General features: G+C 47.4%; 1 protein-coding gene across 3 annotated transcripts in view; it reads right to left on the reverse strand.

The window, feature by feature from the left end:
• TMEM131L (transmembrane 131 like) overlaps nt 1–15,186 on the reverse strand; it is a 175,298-nt gene that overhangs the window by 147,086 nt on the left and 13,026 nt on the right. For all 3 annotated transcript variants that reach the window (NM_001076803.1, XM_059875903.1, XM_024977061.2), the window contains 1 exon segment: nt 14,353–14,396. In NM_001076803.1, the coding sequence (NP_001070271.2) occupies nt 14,353–14,396 (44 nt within the window).

Here is a 15,186-nt window from a genome sequence, read left to right on the forward strand (position 1 = left end):
AGACCCTCTATCTAGCTGGTTTTTTTTTTTTTTCTTGTCCCAGTTTCTTATTCCATTTACTTCCCCCTTCCCTCCTTTTATTAGTCAGTATTACAGATGTGCAGGTCTCCTGAAGCATCTCTCTCCTTCTCCAGTTTCCCCTTTAACCCCCAATTCAAAAGCAGAAATAAAAAGAAAATGTAAATAGTGTGCATTTAAGTGAGAGATGCTCCTTAAACTCAGCAAGAGACCAGATTACTTCATAGGTGTGTGTCCACGAACTCTACACCACATGCCACAAACATACTTAACTGGGTTCTGTTTTTGTCATGCCTGTTTCTTTTGGTTGTCAGCTCACTTTTTCAACCTGGAATTTCAGTTTCCAACAGGGAGCAACACATTTTTAATGGATTCTTGCTGTACCCACGGTAACTTTAAGGAGTTTAGGCAATTAGGAATAACCTCCCTCCCTTAATTATGGTCTAAATGTGGTGAATTAATGAAACCTCTTCAAGCTACCTAAATATATTTCAAATTAAAACGAAGCCTGAATTTACAAACCAGGTTAAATGGATTAAAAGATTAAGGGATAGAGCACAAGAGCTTTCTCCACCTCATTCTCACATTTCAACCTCAAATTACCCCAGCCCTCTAATGACTAGAGGAGTCACTGCGAAGGCACCTAATTACCCATGAATTACGCCAACCGTAACCAATTTCAAGATCACAGATCAGATGTTCCCAAAGCATTAATCTACTAATTCAAGTTACATGAAAGTCAAACCAACAGGCAATTTGAATGGAACATCCATCCACCTGAAAGGAGACTGCTAGATGAAGTATTAAAGTCCACAGCACCAGCGCCGATGCCTCACGGTTGGCACTCTCAGACACCTGGGTAACCGCAGTCCAAGTACACGAAGCAGAAAAAGACTCATGCTGATTCAAGCACTTCCAGGGAACAACAAAAGGATTCTCCCTTCAAACTGATGAATGGCTCACAAGGATCTGCTTCAGCATGTGGGTCAACCCACACGGATTCACTTGCTGGGTTTAAACTGGGAATGAAACCTGTTTAAGGTACGTCCACACACCCCAACACAGCACACACCGCCCGGCAGCAGTTTCAGTAATTGTGTTTTTCTGAATTCTAACCTAAGGACTGTGGTTTGATTGCAAGGCTTTGCCTATTTGCTAAGCTTCGGTGTATACTGAAATATTCTTCCACCTTCCCACTTTTTCCACCGAGTTAAAAAAAAATCATAAAAAAATACTTGTACTTGGTGTCCACAATTTGGTGTAAAAAAAAAAAAAAGGAATTCCCATGGATGTGCTCTTACAAATACAGCTGCATAACTATAAGTGCAGCTCTCAGAATGCAAACGCCCAGCCCAACACCAGTTAATTCCTAGAAGGCCCAGAGTCAGGGAAGGGCACGGGATGTGGGTGAGGAGACCCTCGAAAGGCTCACAAATGAGCCTCTGTACATAATACGTTGAACTGTGTCCCCCTAAGATGACACGCTGACATCCTAGCCGCCAGGACCTCAGAATGAGACCTTACGGGAAACAGGGTCGCTGAAATGATTAGTTAAGATCAGGTCATCCTGGGGTAGGGCGGTCCCCTGACTCAGTATGCTGCTGTTCTGAGACAGCCGTGTGCAGATACCGAGACAGCACAGGGAGCCGGAGGAATGCAGCTGCAAGCCGGAGTGGCGAAGGTCATGGCCCAAGAAGCAGAAGCTAAGAGGGGGAAGGAGGGAGTCCCTGCGGGTTCCGGAGGCAGAGGGGCGCTGCTCTGACTCCTGGTCTCCAGGACTGAGAATAAACTTCTGTTGTTTCAAGCTACTGGTAAGTCCTTTGCTATGGCCGCCCTAGGAAGCGAACACAGCACGCTTCAGCTTGGGCTTCCGCCTCCTGCCCCTTCTGGGGGCAAAAGCCCCCACTGCGCCACGAGAGCCCCGGGAAATCCCTGTCTGGTCTGGCTGGCGGAGGCCTCCCCCCTCCCAAGGCTCCGCCGCCCCAGGCCCCGGCCCCAACCATCGCCCTTCTCTCCAGCTCCCCCAACCCGAGGGTCCCATCCCGGCTCCTGCAGCCAGGCCGGCACCCTGACGGGGCTGGGGTGTGAGGCGGGATGGCCAGGTGCCCCCCAGAGTGGGCGGCGCCCCTGCCACTCCCCCCGACCCCAGGTCCTCACAGAGTATTTAGAACATTTCTCTCAGTTTTTACTTAATATCCTCCTGCCCCAACAAACCCCCTACAGACTCGTGCTCGCTCTCTCTCGCTCTCGCGCGCGCGCTCTCTCTCTCTCACACACACACACACACAGAGCCACGTGCCTAGAGGGAGCTGGGCCAGGGACAGATGCGCGCTCACACACACCCTGTACCGCCGGTGGCCACTCCCCTCCCATAACTGAGACTTTCTGTTACTGGGCCAAGGTTTTCTGCCAGACTCACTTCCCCTTATTTATAATGAGTGAATTATCCCCAGAAAGTTCCTCCCTCCTCCCAGGAAGCCGACCTCGACGGCCTGCGGGGACACGGTGGGCCCGGGTGGGGGACCCGCCCGGCCCATCACCAGGACAGAGCTCGTTTAGGAGAAACGCATCGGCGCGCGCGCATGAAGGGCGTGCAGGTATCCGAGGTTTGCGCCCAGCCCAGGGCGGCCCGTGCGCGCGCTGAGCGCAGGCGGCCTCCCGGCTTCACCTCCGAGACGGCCTCCCCCGCCCATCATTGCACCTTCAACCCAAGGTGTGTCTTGAAATGTGCCGTTTCGGAGGCCTCGGCTGGACCTCCCGCGCCAGAATCACCCGGAGGGCTGTGAAAACAGGTCGCAGATCCCGCCCCGGAGCTTCTGATTCAGAAGCCGGGCTGGGTGGGGTCTGGGAGCCGGCCTAACAGGTTCCCAGGTGGTGCTGATTCTGCTGGTTCCAGGACTGCTCGTCCAGAAACGCTGCCCGGGCCGCAAGTGACGAGCTGCTGACACCCCTGCAGCCAGCCTGCCCTCCCTCCCCTTTCACCCACCCACCTCAAAGACAGAGCCTGCGCCAGGCAGGGAGCACCCCTTCCAAGCCTAGCAGCCCCACCACGACCGACGCCCGGGAGGGGTTCAGGCTGAGATGGACCTATTTTGAAGTGTGAGGCGTAAGGGGAAGTCGCTGAGGAGTGCTCCTGAGAAAGGGGCCCAGGAGGCAGGTTCTTCACCTGCCCACAGATGCTCACCCAGGCAGTGAGCACCACCCGGGCGCGGTGGGACGCAGCAGCGCGGACAAGTGGGAAGCGCTGCCGCGGCCAACGCCCACTGCTCAGCATATCCAACCAGCACCACCCTGCCTCCTGGTTTCTTGTTAGGTGACATAAGTCCTTCATTGTTTGAGCTTGTTGAGTCAGGACTTTCTGTTACTTGAAGCTGAAAATCGCAAAGCAAGCTAACAGGATAACATGTCCATCCAGGACAGAGGGCAACCTCTGAGCATGTATTACACAGACATGTGTTCCACCAAGTACTAAAAGTCCAGATATGCACTTTCCAGACTATTCCAAAAGCTACGGAGCTGACAGGCAGTGGGTGAGCAGCACCTAGAAACAATGTAAACTGACGAAGCTATCTGCTGCTGCTGCTAAGTCGCTTCAGTCGTGTCCGACTCTGTGTGACCCCAGAGACAGCAGCCCACCAGGCTGCCCCGTCCCTAGGATTCCCCAGGCAAGAACACTGGAGTGGGTTGCCATTGCCTTCTCCAGTGCATGAAAGTGAAAAGTGAAAGTGAAGTTGCTCAGTCGTGTCCCAACTCTTAGTGACCCCATGGACTGCAGCCTACCAGGCTCCTCCGCCCATGGGATTTTCCAGGCAAGAGTAGTGGAGTGGGGTGCCACTGCCTTCTCCAGAAGAAGCTATCTAGCAGCCCGTGCAGGCTGACTGAAGACCCAGCTCTGGGTCTGTCTTACAAGTGCCATGCTCCTTTGTTCCAGGGGGTTTGCCAGGTATGCTACACTACCAAAGCTTACTAGAGAGTTGGACCGCTTTCACCCATCAATCCCGGGCACCAGTACATCTAACTGGGAGAAGAGTCATCTAACCGATTCCTCTTTAGAGACAAGACAGACGGGTATATCTACAAAGAGGACACTTCCACTTACGGGCCTGCCACCACACAGCTCTGTGATCTTCAACTGCTGGGCTTTATGAACTCGTTCCTCAGCTACAAAATGGGAAAACCAGCACACATCCACCTGGTTTTCTAAGAACAATGCACGAGAAAGGACTCTGCAAACTAAGTACAAGGGCAATGACTTAAATCTGATTTTGAACGGATTAACTGGATTGACATGGCCTGATTTTAAGAGAGAAAGATGAATCATGTTCCCAGAAGAATTACTCCACCAAAAATCACAGTATGTACACACACACCTGCTGTAACTTATCACTTGGAACACTGCTGCATTGTTATTCAAACTGGACTTCACCTATTATCAACAATTTAGTGGCAGCTAAATAAAGGAATGAACATTCACAGGGTAGCACAATCCTGAAAGTCACTGTTGTACCAGGCATGACATCAACATGAATTAACGTGCACATTTTCACAAAGGTCAACTTGGGAGGTCACACACTGTGCCTTTGCTGTTCCCTAGGAACTACTTCAAGCACAGCAGTGGGCACTTCCGGACATACCACAAATAGCAAATCATCTTTCCTACTGGACAAGTGTGGTTTTAGCCCAACAGCCACATGCTCTGAAGGCAGAGCTGTGTTTACTTGAACAAATGGGTAGAAACAACGGGACTTGGAGTAAGGGGTAAAAGCAGAACGGCACTAAACCCACGCTTCTCAGACTGGGGTAAGCATCATCTGTGTAGCAGAGAAGAGATAATGCCAGAAGGTACACAGGCTATCTGTGTTCCTGAAACATGGATTTTATTAAAAGATTTCGGAAGGAAAAAGAAAAAAAGGAATAATCAGTGAGTAATTTTTAAATGACTGAAAATTCTCAATAAGTTGTTTAATTTAAAAGAATTTTCATACCCACAGCAGACTTTTCAAAACTACATCCCCACTACTTTGGGGGAAAACATTGGGAAGGACTACAGTTCACAAATGAGACTTTTTCTCACATCATTTACAAAGTAGATGCAATGGTAAATCCTAAAGCAATGGTTCCAAAAACATCTTTATTGAGCACCTCTATGAAACACTGTCCAGACTACTGCAGTAATTATTTGTAAAGTGGCAATGTTCTTTTGTCACATTTACTGGGGAGGAGGGATCACTATTACTCTGGAGTCCTATTTCCTATGTGCAAGACTCTAACAACAAACTAATAATTTGATGACAATTCATTTAAAAGTAACAAGCTCCCAGGAGACCCCATTATCTCATTACTGGTGTTCCCAGACACAGAATACTGCCTTGGGAAATTATATTTCTTTGAACCTTGAAATCCCAGGCTCTGCCACCTTAAGCAGTAAGAGGCTTGATGTCACAGCACGTCTCCAACATCTTTACAGAACTTTACAGAAACGTAGTAAGTAACCAGGCAGGCCACTCGATGGCCTAGGGAAGGACGCTGGTGAGGCCGGGCCTTCAGTACCGAGTTAAGCGACTTCTCCTAAAGGCGACTTGATCAAGTCTAAGTTAATGGACACAGAGGTTCTTAAGAAACACACCCAACCTCTCCAATGCCCCTTTTCTGTTTCGGGATCTCCAAGTCCCCTTTTTTATTTCAGGAATATCAACATTAAGGACACGTTTTGTCTGTTCTAAACTAACCCTTCAAAATACACCTGGAATCATTAAAGCTGGCTCAAATATCCTGTTTAATTAAAGATACAAATTAGCACAAGTCTAATCACGCCAGTGTCATATCTTTTTGCCTTTTCATACTGTTCATGGGGTGCAAGAAGATACAACCAGTCCATCCTAAAGGAAATCAGTCCTGAATATTCACTGGAAGGACTGATGCTGAAGCTGAAGCTCCAATACTTTGGCCACCTGATGTGAAGAGCTGACTCACTGGAAAAGACCCTGATGCTGGGAAAGATTGGAGGCAGGAGGAGAAGGGGATGACAGAGGATGAGATGGTTGATGGCATCACTGACTCAATGGACATGAGTTTGAGCAAGCTCTGGGAGACAGTGAAGGACAGGAAAGCCTGGTGTGCTGCAGTCCACGGGGTTGCAAAGAGTCAAACACGACTGAGGGACTGAACTGAACTGAATCACACCAGAGTGTGTGAAAAATATATATTCAAGAAAAGCAAAACTTTCCGTGAAAATCAGTATAAGATTCTGATCTTATTATACCATTTTCCCAAGTGATTTCAGTTGAGGCCTAAAAATTATATAAGTGTCAAAAAGCTTTGCTAGAAATTTCACCACCTAAAACAGATGAAAAGGATTTTGTGGCTTAACAAATTTAATAAGTACAAAGAACCCTGTTTAAAAGCTTGTAATCCTAAGGCCAACACCCAAATTATGAGCCCTATTACAGTCTAAGGAAATTCACTTCACACTGTCACAGCCACGAAAACCATGACTGAACACGTCCACTCCGCACCCCTCAGGCCCCACGACCCTGCAGAAGGCACCGCAGGGCACAGGGACAGAGCTAACAACCCATTCTCATTAAAAACACACCAACTGCAACAATCCAATTTAAAAACCACAACCCCTAGTAGGAATACCAGTACCGTGGTTTCAGTGACAAGTATGGTTTGTGTGCTTGGATACGAAAGGCACATGAAGTATGACAAGCGATCAATTTCAGAGACTTAAAGATAGGAGGGTTTGTCCCTTCATTTAGCAGATCCTCTCCTAGGTGTTAGCCAGTGGTTAGGTGCTGGGGGATCCGTTGACTGAGACTCAAGACAGATAGGTGACTTTAAACACAGGAGTAAGCGCCGGAGCCAGCAGAACTGCCCTGGTCCCTGCAGAGCAGGACCAACAGAGTTGGGTTAGGGCCTTGCCGGGGAAGAGACAAGTGTTCCTGCAAAGGGAAAGGGGCCACATGCATGAGAGGAAGCAAGAAGGGTGGGGGAGTAAAGTGTGCAGAGGAGAGCGGCATCACAAAAGGCCTCTGTGCCAGGCTCAGAAGGCAAGGGGTCCCCGAAAGGCTGCTTGTAAGAGGAAAGGCAGGCAAGGACGCGCCCAAGTTTTAGATACATGACTTGGATAGGGACGTGGAGAACAGGCTAGGGTAGCTGTAAAACCCAGGCAGCAGACCGTGTGAAAAAGACGCAGCCAGACGTAGCAACCCCCTGGGGACAAGGAGCAGACAGGAGGCGAGGGAAACGCTGTTTCTGGCTTGTAGATGACCGCGGGGCGCGGGTCAGCGGAGGGGGCGGCTCCTGAGGGCGGAGTCGTGCTCCTCCAGGACTGCGCAGTGCCACCCGGGGCAGGAGGTGCCACCGGGTTCAAGTCCCTCCTCCATGAAAACCCGGGAGAGGAGGCAGAGGCAAGCTCAGGTTAAAAATGCACGACCCTATCAACAGACAAGGAACTCCAGGGCTGAAAACAAAGAAGAGTTTCGGAAAGTTGTTCCGTTCCTGTGGGGGCTCTGAGACCGAGTCATTGCCAAAAGGAAGCTTCCCTGAAGATTAAGCCATTACTGTCTGCAATTACATCTTTCAGAATGTTGCTGAAAGGTTAACGAGATTTTCTTCATGTTCTGACTCTCCTCTAACTAATGGAGAGGGTTTCAGGAGAACACATGTTGCCGCTGCTACCAAAGTACATTAAAAACAACAACCACCTTCCCCCGACACCCCAGAGCCAGTCAGAATGGATAAGTTTTACATAACCATTTTAAAAGAGGAAATAACATACTATTTATACTTTGCCAACGCTTAAATTTTTCACATTCTAACAAACTGACCCCAAAAAGGCTTTTCAGAGATGCATCCAGAGAGCAGCCAGTTCTAAGAAGGGCTGAAGCCAGCCAGCTCCCCTTTGCTCCCGCCACTGAATCCCCAACAGCAATCCTTCTCAGCAGAGGAGCAGATTACTGCTGATATCTGAGAACACCCAGGAGAAAAATGGGGATGGAGAAGAGCGAGGGGAGAAAGTTTTTCAAATATTGCTTTTCTGGCTTTCAACCAAGTACAATTACATAGCATTCACAGAAGATGAAGTCAAGATAATATAAACAAAATCTTCAATGAGGCCAATTACCCTAAAAGCTTTCCCAAACTCTGTCTGAGATCACAGGCAAGCTGCTCTAGAAACCCCACACCCCAGAATCTACAGTAGTCAGCGAGGACCCCGCCCTGGCTAGTCTGGAGGGAAACACAGAGCCCCCTTCTCTGTCTGCACTCTCTCCAGTGCCAGAGGTCAGGGCCACCGCCACTTTTCCGAGAACGTACTGAGACTGTTTTGTGGTCAAATCTATTGCCCAAGTTAGCAGCTGTTCCTCTACACAGGTTCTCTCAGAGACAGAGCATTCATTCTGTGGAACTCATATGTGCTGCCTGCACTGACTTCCAGTTCACCTCGATGTCATTAACGCTGGCACAGCAGGGTAGTAATTAAAATGAAAATCACAAAAATGTTTGAAAAATGTGTAAGGACATACTAATGACTTTATAAATAAGGTTAAGAATAAAGGGTGTTAAAATAGCAGGGCAGGGCTTCCCTTGTGGCTCAGTGGTAAAGAATCTGCCTACCAATGCAGGAGACGTAGGTTCGATCCCTGATATGGAAAGATCCCACACACCACAGAGCAACTAAGCCCGTGCACCACAATTACTAAGCCTGTGCTCTAGAGCCCAGGAGCCACAAATACTGAGCTCGCGTGCCGCAACTATTGAAGCCTGAGCACACTAGGGCCCTTGCTCTACAGCAAGAGCAGCCGCCACAACGCACCGAGAGGGTAGCCCCCAGTCACTGTGGCTAGAGAAATGCCCGAGCGGCAATGAAGACTCGGCACAGCCAAAAATAAATAAAATAAAAAGTCAAAATAGCAGCACAACCCTACTATTAGACTATCATCCAAAGTATAAAATAAACATCCATGACATAAATAAATGACTGAATAAATCAGTAAGAGAGAACAGACAAATCTCCCATATGGAGGAATTCTAAACAATTTATGTAAGTGGAGCTTATTCTACTTAATGACTTGCCTCCAAAGAGGGCAGTGTGGAAAGAGGTAAGCAAAGAAGTTTCCAGTCGACAGAGCTGACAAACAGTACCTCTGCCAGGTGGTCAAGGTCAGCACTGAAGGGGTGTCCCGTTGACGGCCAACACCCTTGCTGTGTGACAAGAACGGCAGTTTGTAACTGAGGTCTTCCTCCCCCATAACCTCAATCTAACCACGAGGAAAAACCTCAGACAACCCCAAATTGAAGGATGAACTCCTCAAAACTGCCATGGTTTCGAAAACAAGGGAACTCTGACCGACTGTCACAACGAAAAGGACCTTAAGACACTACAACTAAAAGTCATGTGGGTTCCTGGACAGGATCCTAGGACACAGAACGTTAGGGGAAAACCAGGGAAATCCGAATCAAGCGTGGAGCTGAGTTCACAGTCACATACCCACACTGGTTTCTGAGTTGTGGTCAATGGACCACAGTAACATAAGGGATTACCACTGGGGTAAACTGCGCCAAGGGCAGACAGGAACTCCCTGTACCATCTTTACAACTTTCCCATAAACCTACATCTATTCTAAAGCAAAAGGCTTAATTTAAAAATAGCAAGAGGGACTTCTCTGGTAGTTCATTGGTTAAGACTCTGTGCTTCCACGGCATGGGGACACAGGTTCCATCCCTGGTTGGGGAACTAGGATCCCTCATACTGCATGATGCAGCCAAAAAAAATTTGTTTAATTTAAAAAAAAAAAAAAAGGAGCAAGAGAATCTACGAGCTTTGAAAGTACTAAAAATCTTCATTTAAAAAAAGTTCCAACTGCATAGTAGAAGGTAAATGAACAGTAAGACCCATCCCAGGATGTAAGACTTACAGAGAATTCATGGTGAAATCTCCAGAAGCAACATTTTCAGAAAATGGACACAGAGAAGGTTTTCTGGTTGCAGCATCCAACCTTCATCATGATCTTGCCTTTACACAAAAGGAAAAAAACTCAACAACAACAACAGAAAAACCCAAGAGGCTTGGAAGTCCAGCTAAAAGGAAAGCAACGAGGGATAAAGTAACAGCAAAACGCTGGAATACTGGTCCTTGAGAGGATTAAAACATACAAATCAGGGTTGAGCCAACAGTGAGTCATGATGGAGGAGTTCTGCAATCAGTTCGGCAGTGGCAGCCGGTGTTTTTTCAATGAAAGAGAATGAAACGACCTCTGTGGAGCCGAGAGCTGCACGACAGTGTGAATATACTCAGCACCACAGAAGCGCACACTTCAGACTGGCTGAAGTGGTGGGGTTCCACGGATTTTGCCACAATTTTTTAAAATGGAGAAGAAAACAGAGTACACCACAGGCAGCACAGGTTAAGTGCTATTTTACAAATAAATAAGCAGGAGTACATAGTCATACACCCCATTAACTGCCTGTGGGTAGTAAGTAATCACAGTGTAAAAGGTCTCTCACTGAGCTGCTGTCCCTAAGTCTGAAAGCCACTGACTCAACGCCCCCTACACCCGCACACCAATTATCCACGTCAAAAGAGGAAGAAGGGCAAAATCGACTCCATATCTTTAAGTGTGGCGGGAAACTGGTGAGAAGAAACTAGTTCTTCGTAGTAAGAAAGAAGCATCTATGAAAGCAGAAATCCAGGGCAAAACTACACAGGACAAGGCCCCTGAAGACGCAGGCTGGCCTCCCTAGCCCACACCCTAGCCCACACTCATCCCCCAGCTCCCAGCAGCTGACACTCACTCCCGAGCCCGCACTGCCTCCTGTCTCATCAAGTCTGAGATTCCTAGGAGGCAGCCAAGCAGAGTTCCCGCCTGCCCTGCGCCAGACCTTTCCCACCACATCATCCGCTGCTCCAGGCTTGTCTCCATCTCCACAACTGAGTCAACCAAAGCTCACCGCAGAACTGCCCGTGTCTTCCGTCCCCCCCGCTGCCAGCCACGCTGGAACCCCCATCGGCACTCAGCTGCTCTTGCTCCCAGACCCTCAAACTGGACTGTGACAAACATCAAGCTTTGACCCATATATTTAAGGAATCTCAAACAGCTAAAATGTTATATATACCGTGAATATAAATGTTTACAAAAAATGTAATTTCTGACATATTGTAAATACTGGCAATTTTAATCCGACTCACACTTTTACAATTATATTCAAAGGAATCTAAATACCACTGCAATAACTTTCATAATCATCAAAATATACAGATGGACTTTCCTGTACTGCTGAATATTCTCTCAAAAGGATTTTAACCTAAAATAGCTTTATGTTCAAAGCCTCTTTCAACAAAACTATGGGCTCTAATTGAGATTTCAGGATTTTTTAAAATATCTTATGACCATAGGATCTAAGTGTTCATTTTTTTCTTCTGAATTATCATTATAATTTTATTAGCACACAACTGATCAAACCAAGAAATTTTACAAATTTTCAGAGGTAATTGAACATAATTTTATTGAAATTGCATCCTTTAATGAGATGAATAAACTGTCTTTTCCCTCCTAATTGATGTATGTGATTACTGTTAGAATGAGACAAGTTTAATTAGCATCAATTTGTTCTTATTTTCCTTGTCCTTTTTTTTTTTTAATGTAAGCACTGAGAAAGTTTGTTCATATAGGTGTGAATGGAAGAACAACCTTTGCTACAGCACTGTCCCGACATGCTCTAAACTCCCTCAGCATTTTAGCCAAAAGTCTATCATTAAAAACAACTTTTAAGAGAAAATATTTGCAAACAAAGCACCTGACAAGGGATTAATCTCCAAAACGTACAAACAGTTCCTGCAGCTCAATATTGAAAAAGCAAAAACCCCAATCAAAATATGGTGAAAGATCTAAACAGACAGTTCTCCAAAGCGCACATACAGACGGCCGACGAGCACGCGAAAATATGCTCGACATCACTAATTATTAGAGAAATACAAATCAAAGTCATAAGAAGGCATCACCTCATACCGGCCAGAACGGCCATTATCAAAAAAATCTACAAACAATAAATGCTAGAGAGGGTGTGGAGAAAAGGAAACTCTCTCACACTGTTGGTGGGAATGTAAATTGGTACAGTCATTGTGGAGAACAGGAACAGTTTTAGTTTTAAAAAACTAAAAATAGAACTACCATATGACCCAGCAATCCCACTCCTGGGCATACATCCAGAGAAAACCAAAATTCAGAAAGATACATGCACCCCAATATCCACTGCAGTGCTATTTACAATAGACAGGAAAGGAAGCAACCCTAATGTCCATCAACAGAAGAATGGATAAAGAAGATATGGTATACATACATACCATGGAATATTACTCAGCCACGAAAAGACATGACACTGTGCAATCTGCAGACAGGTGGATGCACAGAGAGACTGGCATACAGAGCAAAGGAGTCAGAAAGAGAAAAGCATATAGTATGGTTAACGTGGAAGCTAGAAAAATGCTACAGATGAGCTTATCCGCAAAGCAGACACAGAGACACAGACACACAGATCCTATGGATACCAGGGAAAGAAGGGGGAGCAGGAAGAACTGAGAGATTGGGGCTGACGTATATATACTACTGTGCATATGATCTGGAGGAGGGCACGGCAACCCACTCCAGTATTCCTGCCTAGAGAATCCCATGGACAGAGGAGCCCAGCAGGCTACAGTCCACAGTGCGGCACAGAGTTGGATACGACTGAAGGGACTTAGCATGCATGCGTGCATGTATCAAACCGGTAACTAATGAGGACCAAACTCAGAGCACAGGCAACCCTACTCAATGCTCTGTGGTGACCTACACAGGAAGGAAATCCAAAAAAGGGGGCATGTATGTATATGCTTAGCTGATTCACTTTGCTATACATTGCACAGCAATGTTCTGTACAGTGTTCTAACACAACATTATAAAGCAACTATACACCAGCAAAAACTAATAAAAAGAAGAAGAACTTTTGATAGTCTAAACAACTGCCAATTTGATTGGGTCCGCTCAGACGGTAAAGCGTCTGCCTGCAATGCGGGAGACCCGGGTTCTATTCTTGGGTCGGGAAGATCCCCTGGAGAAGGAAATGGCAATCCACTCCAGCACTCTTGCCTGGAAAATCCCATGGACAGAGAAGCCTGATAGGCTATGGTCCATGGGGTCGCAAAGAGTCGGACACAACTGAGCGACTTCACTTCACTTCCTTCAATTTTATAGAAAGTAAAGACTGGAAAACCACTAGAGTTACCAATGACACTGTGATCCAATCAGAGTTAAATCATTTTCTCCTAACCAGTAACAGTATTTTAAACTGTCCCTTTGCCCAAGGTGAAGCACAAAGGAAGATGAGGCCCCAGTCAAAGGCATGCCTTTCTTCGGCAAAGCAGAGGAGTGAGATTGTGAGAGAAGAGGTGGGAAACGATGACTTGCGATCTCAGATCAGTTCCGGGACAGTACACGGATGCTGGGAAGCCAGAAGCCGATTCTCTGAAACATACCCCCTTGCCCAGGCACCACTTAGAGAGTACTGAGGCCCTTCCAAGGCACCAGATACCCCAGTTTGACAGCAGTGAACCCAGGGGGCCCTGGGACCAAAGATTCTCTTAAAAATGGACTTTACATCTTTTGATTTGCCGGCCACTTTTACCCACTCACCTCACGCTTACAAAAATACAGCTGCATCTCGTCACTGTGGTCTCCTCTCAGGTCCCGCCTCACCCCTGATCCTACAGAAACGCACTGGCCGTCTCCAGGCCCCTGCACCGCCTCCAGTGCCTCCCACTGCGGGCCCTGGCACCCTCCCTTCCTTCCGCCCGGCACGTGGCTGCCCCCACGCATTCCCACACTTCAGCTCCAGCGTCACCTCCGACCACCTGTCCACGTGACCCACCGCACTCATCTCTCCCACAGCAGTTGAATTACTGATAGTTCTTATTATAAACATAACTGTTTTGCTTTATTTACAGTAATGTCTGGCTTCCCTACTGCACACAAGCAGGTCTTAGTCAAAGTGTTGTGTTCGGCTCCTAGCACCGTGATGACCAACAGGTGTGTGTAGACAGAACCGAGCGTGTACAGCACGGAGCGTGCAAGGACGTCATAGGAGCGTGAAGCTGGGACGGGGGATGTCTCCAGAGCTTTCGGTGCAACTTCATTTTAAAACAAAACCGTATTATTAGAGAGTCCAGATACCCCAAATGTCAAAAAGAAACATTTCTCACAGGTATTATTAAATACATAAACACACATTCCAAGACGTGAGACAGCATCCAAAGCGGGCAGGGAGCTTTACCCGGATTCGCTCCCATCCTTTCCTTACCTCTGTTCTTGAGACTGCTCCTCTGTGTCGTCTTCAGAATCACCCTATTGAGAAAGAACATGCTTTAGCAGCTGTTTCAGAGAAACACACCATCTCCCAAAAAACAAAAATAAAACCTTCTTCAAATCCCGCAAGGGTGATGAACTTGTCTAAAACAGTGCCTGCCACACAGCACACACTCAATAAACACTTACTGAAAAGAATGACACTATAATGGTGCACTGACAGCCGGAGCCCGCCAAGTGATCCCTCAGATGCGCACTGCAAGCAGACGGTCTACCTGTTTAAGACTGCCAGCAAAGCGCGGTCTCAAAGCTGGCAGGACACCACTCTCCTCTCCAAAAGCCTTTTTCTGACGTTCAAGCTTAATCACACCAAAGTTTAATGATAATTAAAATCCCCAAATATAAAAACTGTACTGAATAGCTCAGAATCCCCTATATGAACACCCTATATATGTCGACTCCGACATAAAAAAGCTGACCATGCTATGAATGGCATAAACACTGAACTCCGATCCACTTCCAAAACCTCTGCGACCTACCATGCCACACTGTGGCCAGGAGACACACACCAAGAGGGTGAAAAGACAAGGCACTTGCAACAGGAGCAAAAGGGCAGGTCCACTTCAGCGCTGCGCGGGCGCGTGCGGGCACTCACGCCCTTGGCTTCTGTCCTCTCCCGAAGCCGCACCGTGGGCGGCTTTCTACCCAGCCCTCCTTCTCCTCCGCACCCCAGCCCCAGCCCCCCGCCCCCCCGGCCGCCCTGCCCCCTGAGCCCAGACCTCCATGCACTGACGCCCTCTGACTGTTAACCTGCTCCTGGAGCCACAGG

Source organism: Bos taurus, chromosome 17, assembly GCF_002263795.3.
Source record: "Bos taurus isolate L1 Dominette 01449 registration number 42190680 breed Hereford chromosome 17, ARS-UCD2.0, whole genome shotgun sequence".
Lineage (NCBI taxonomy): Eukaryota > Metazoa > Chordata > Mammalia > Artiodactyla > Bovidae > Bos > Bos taurus.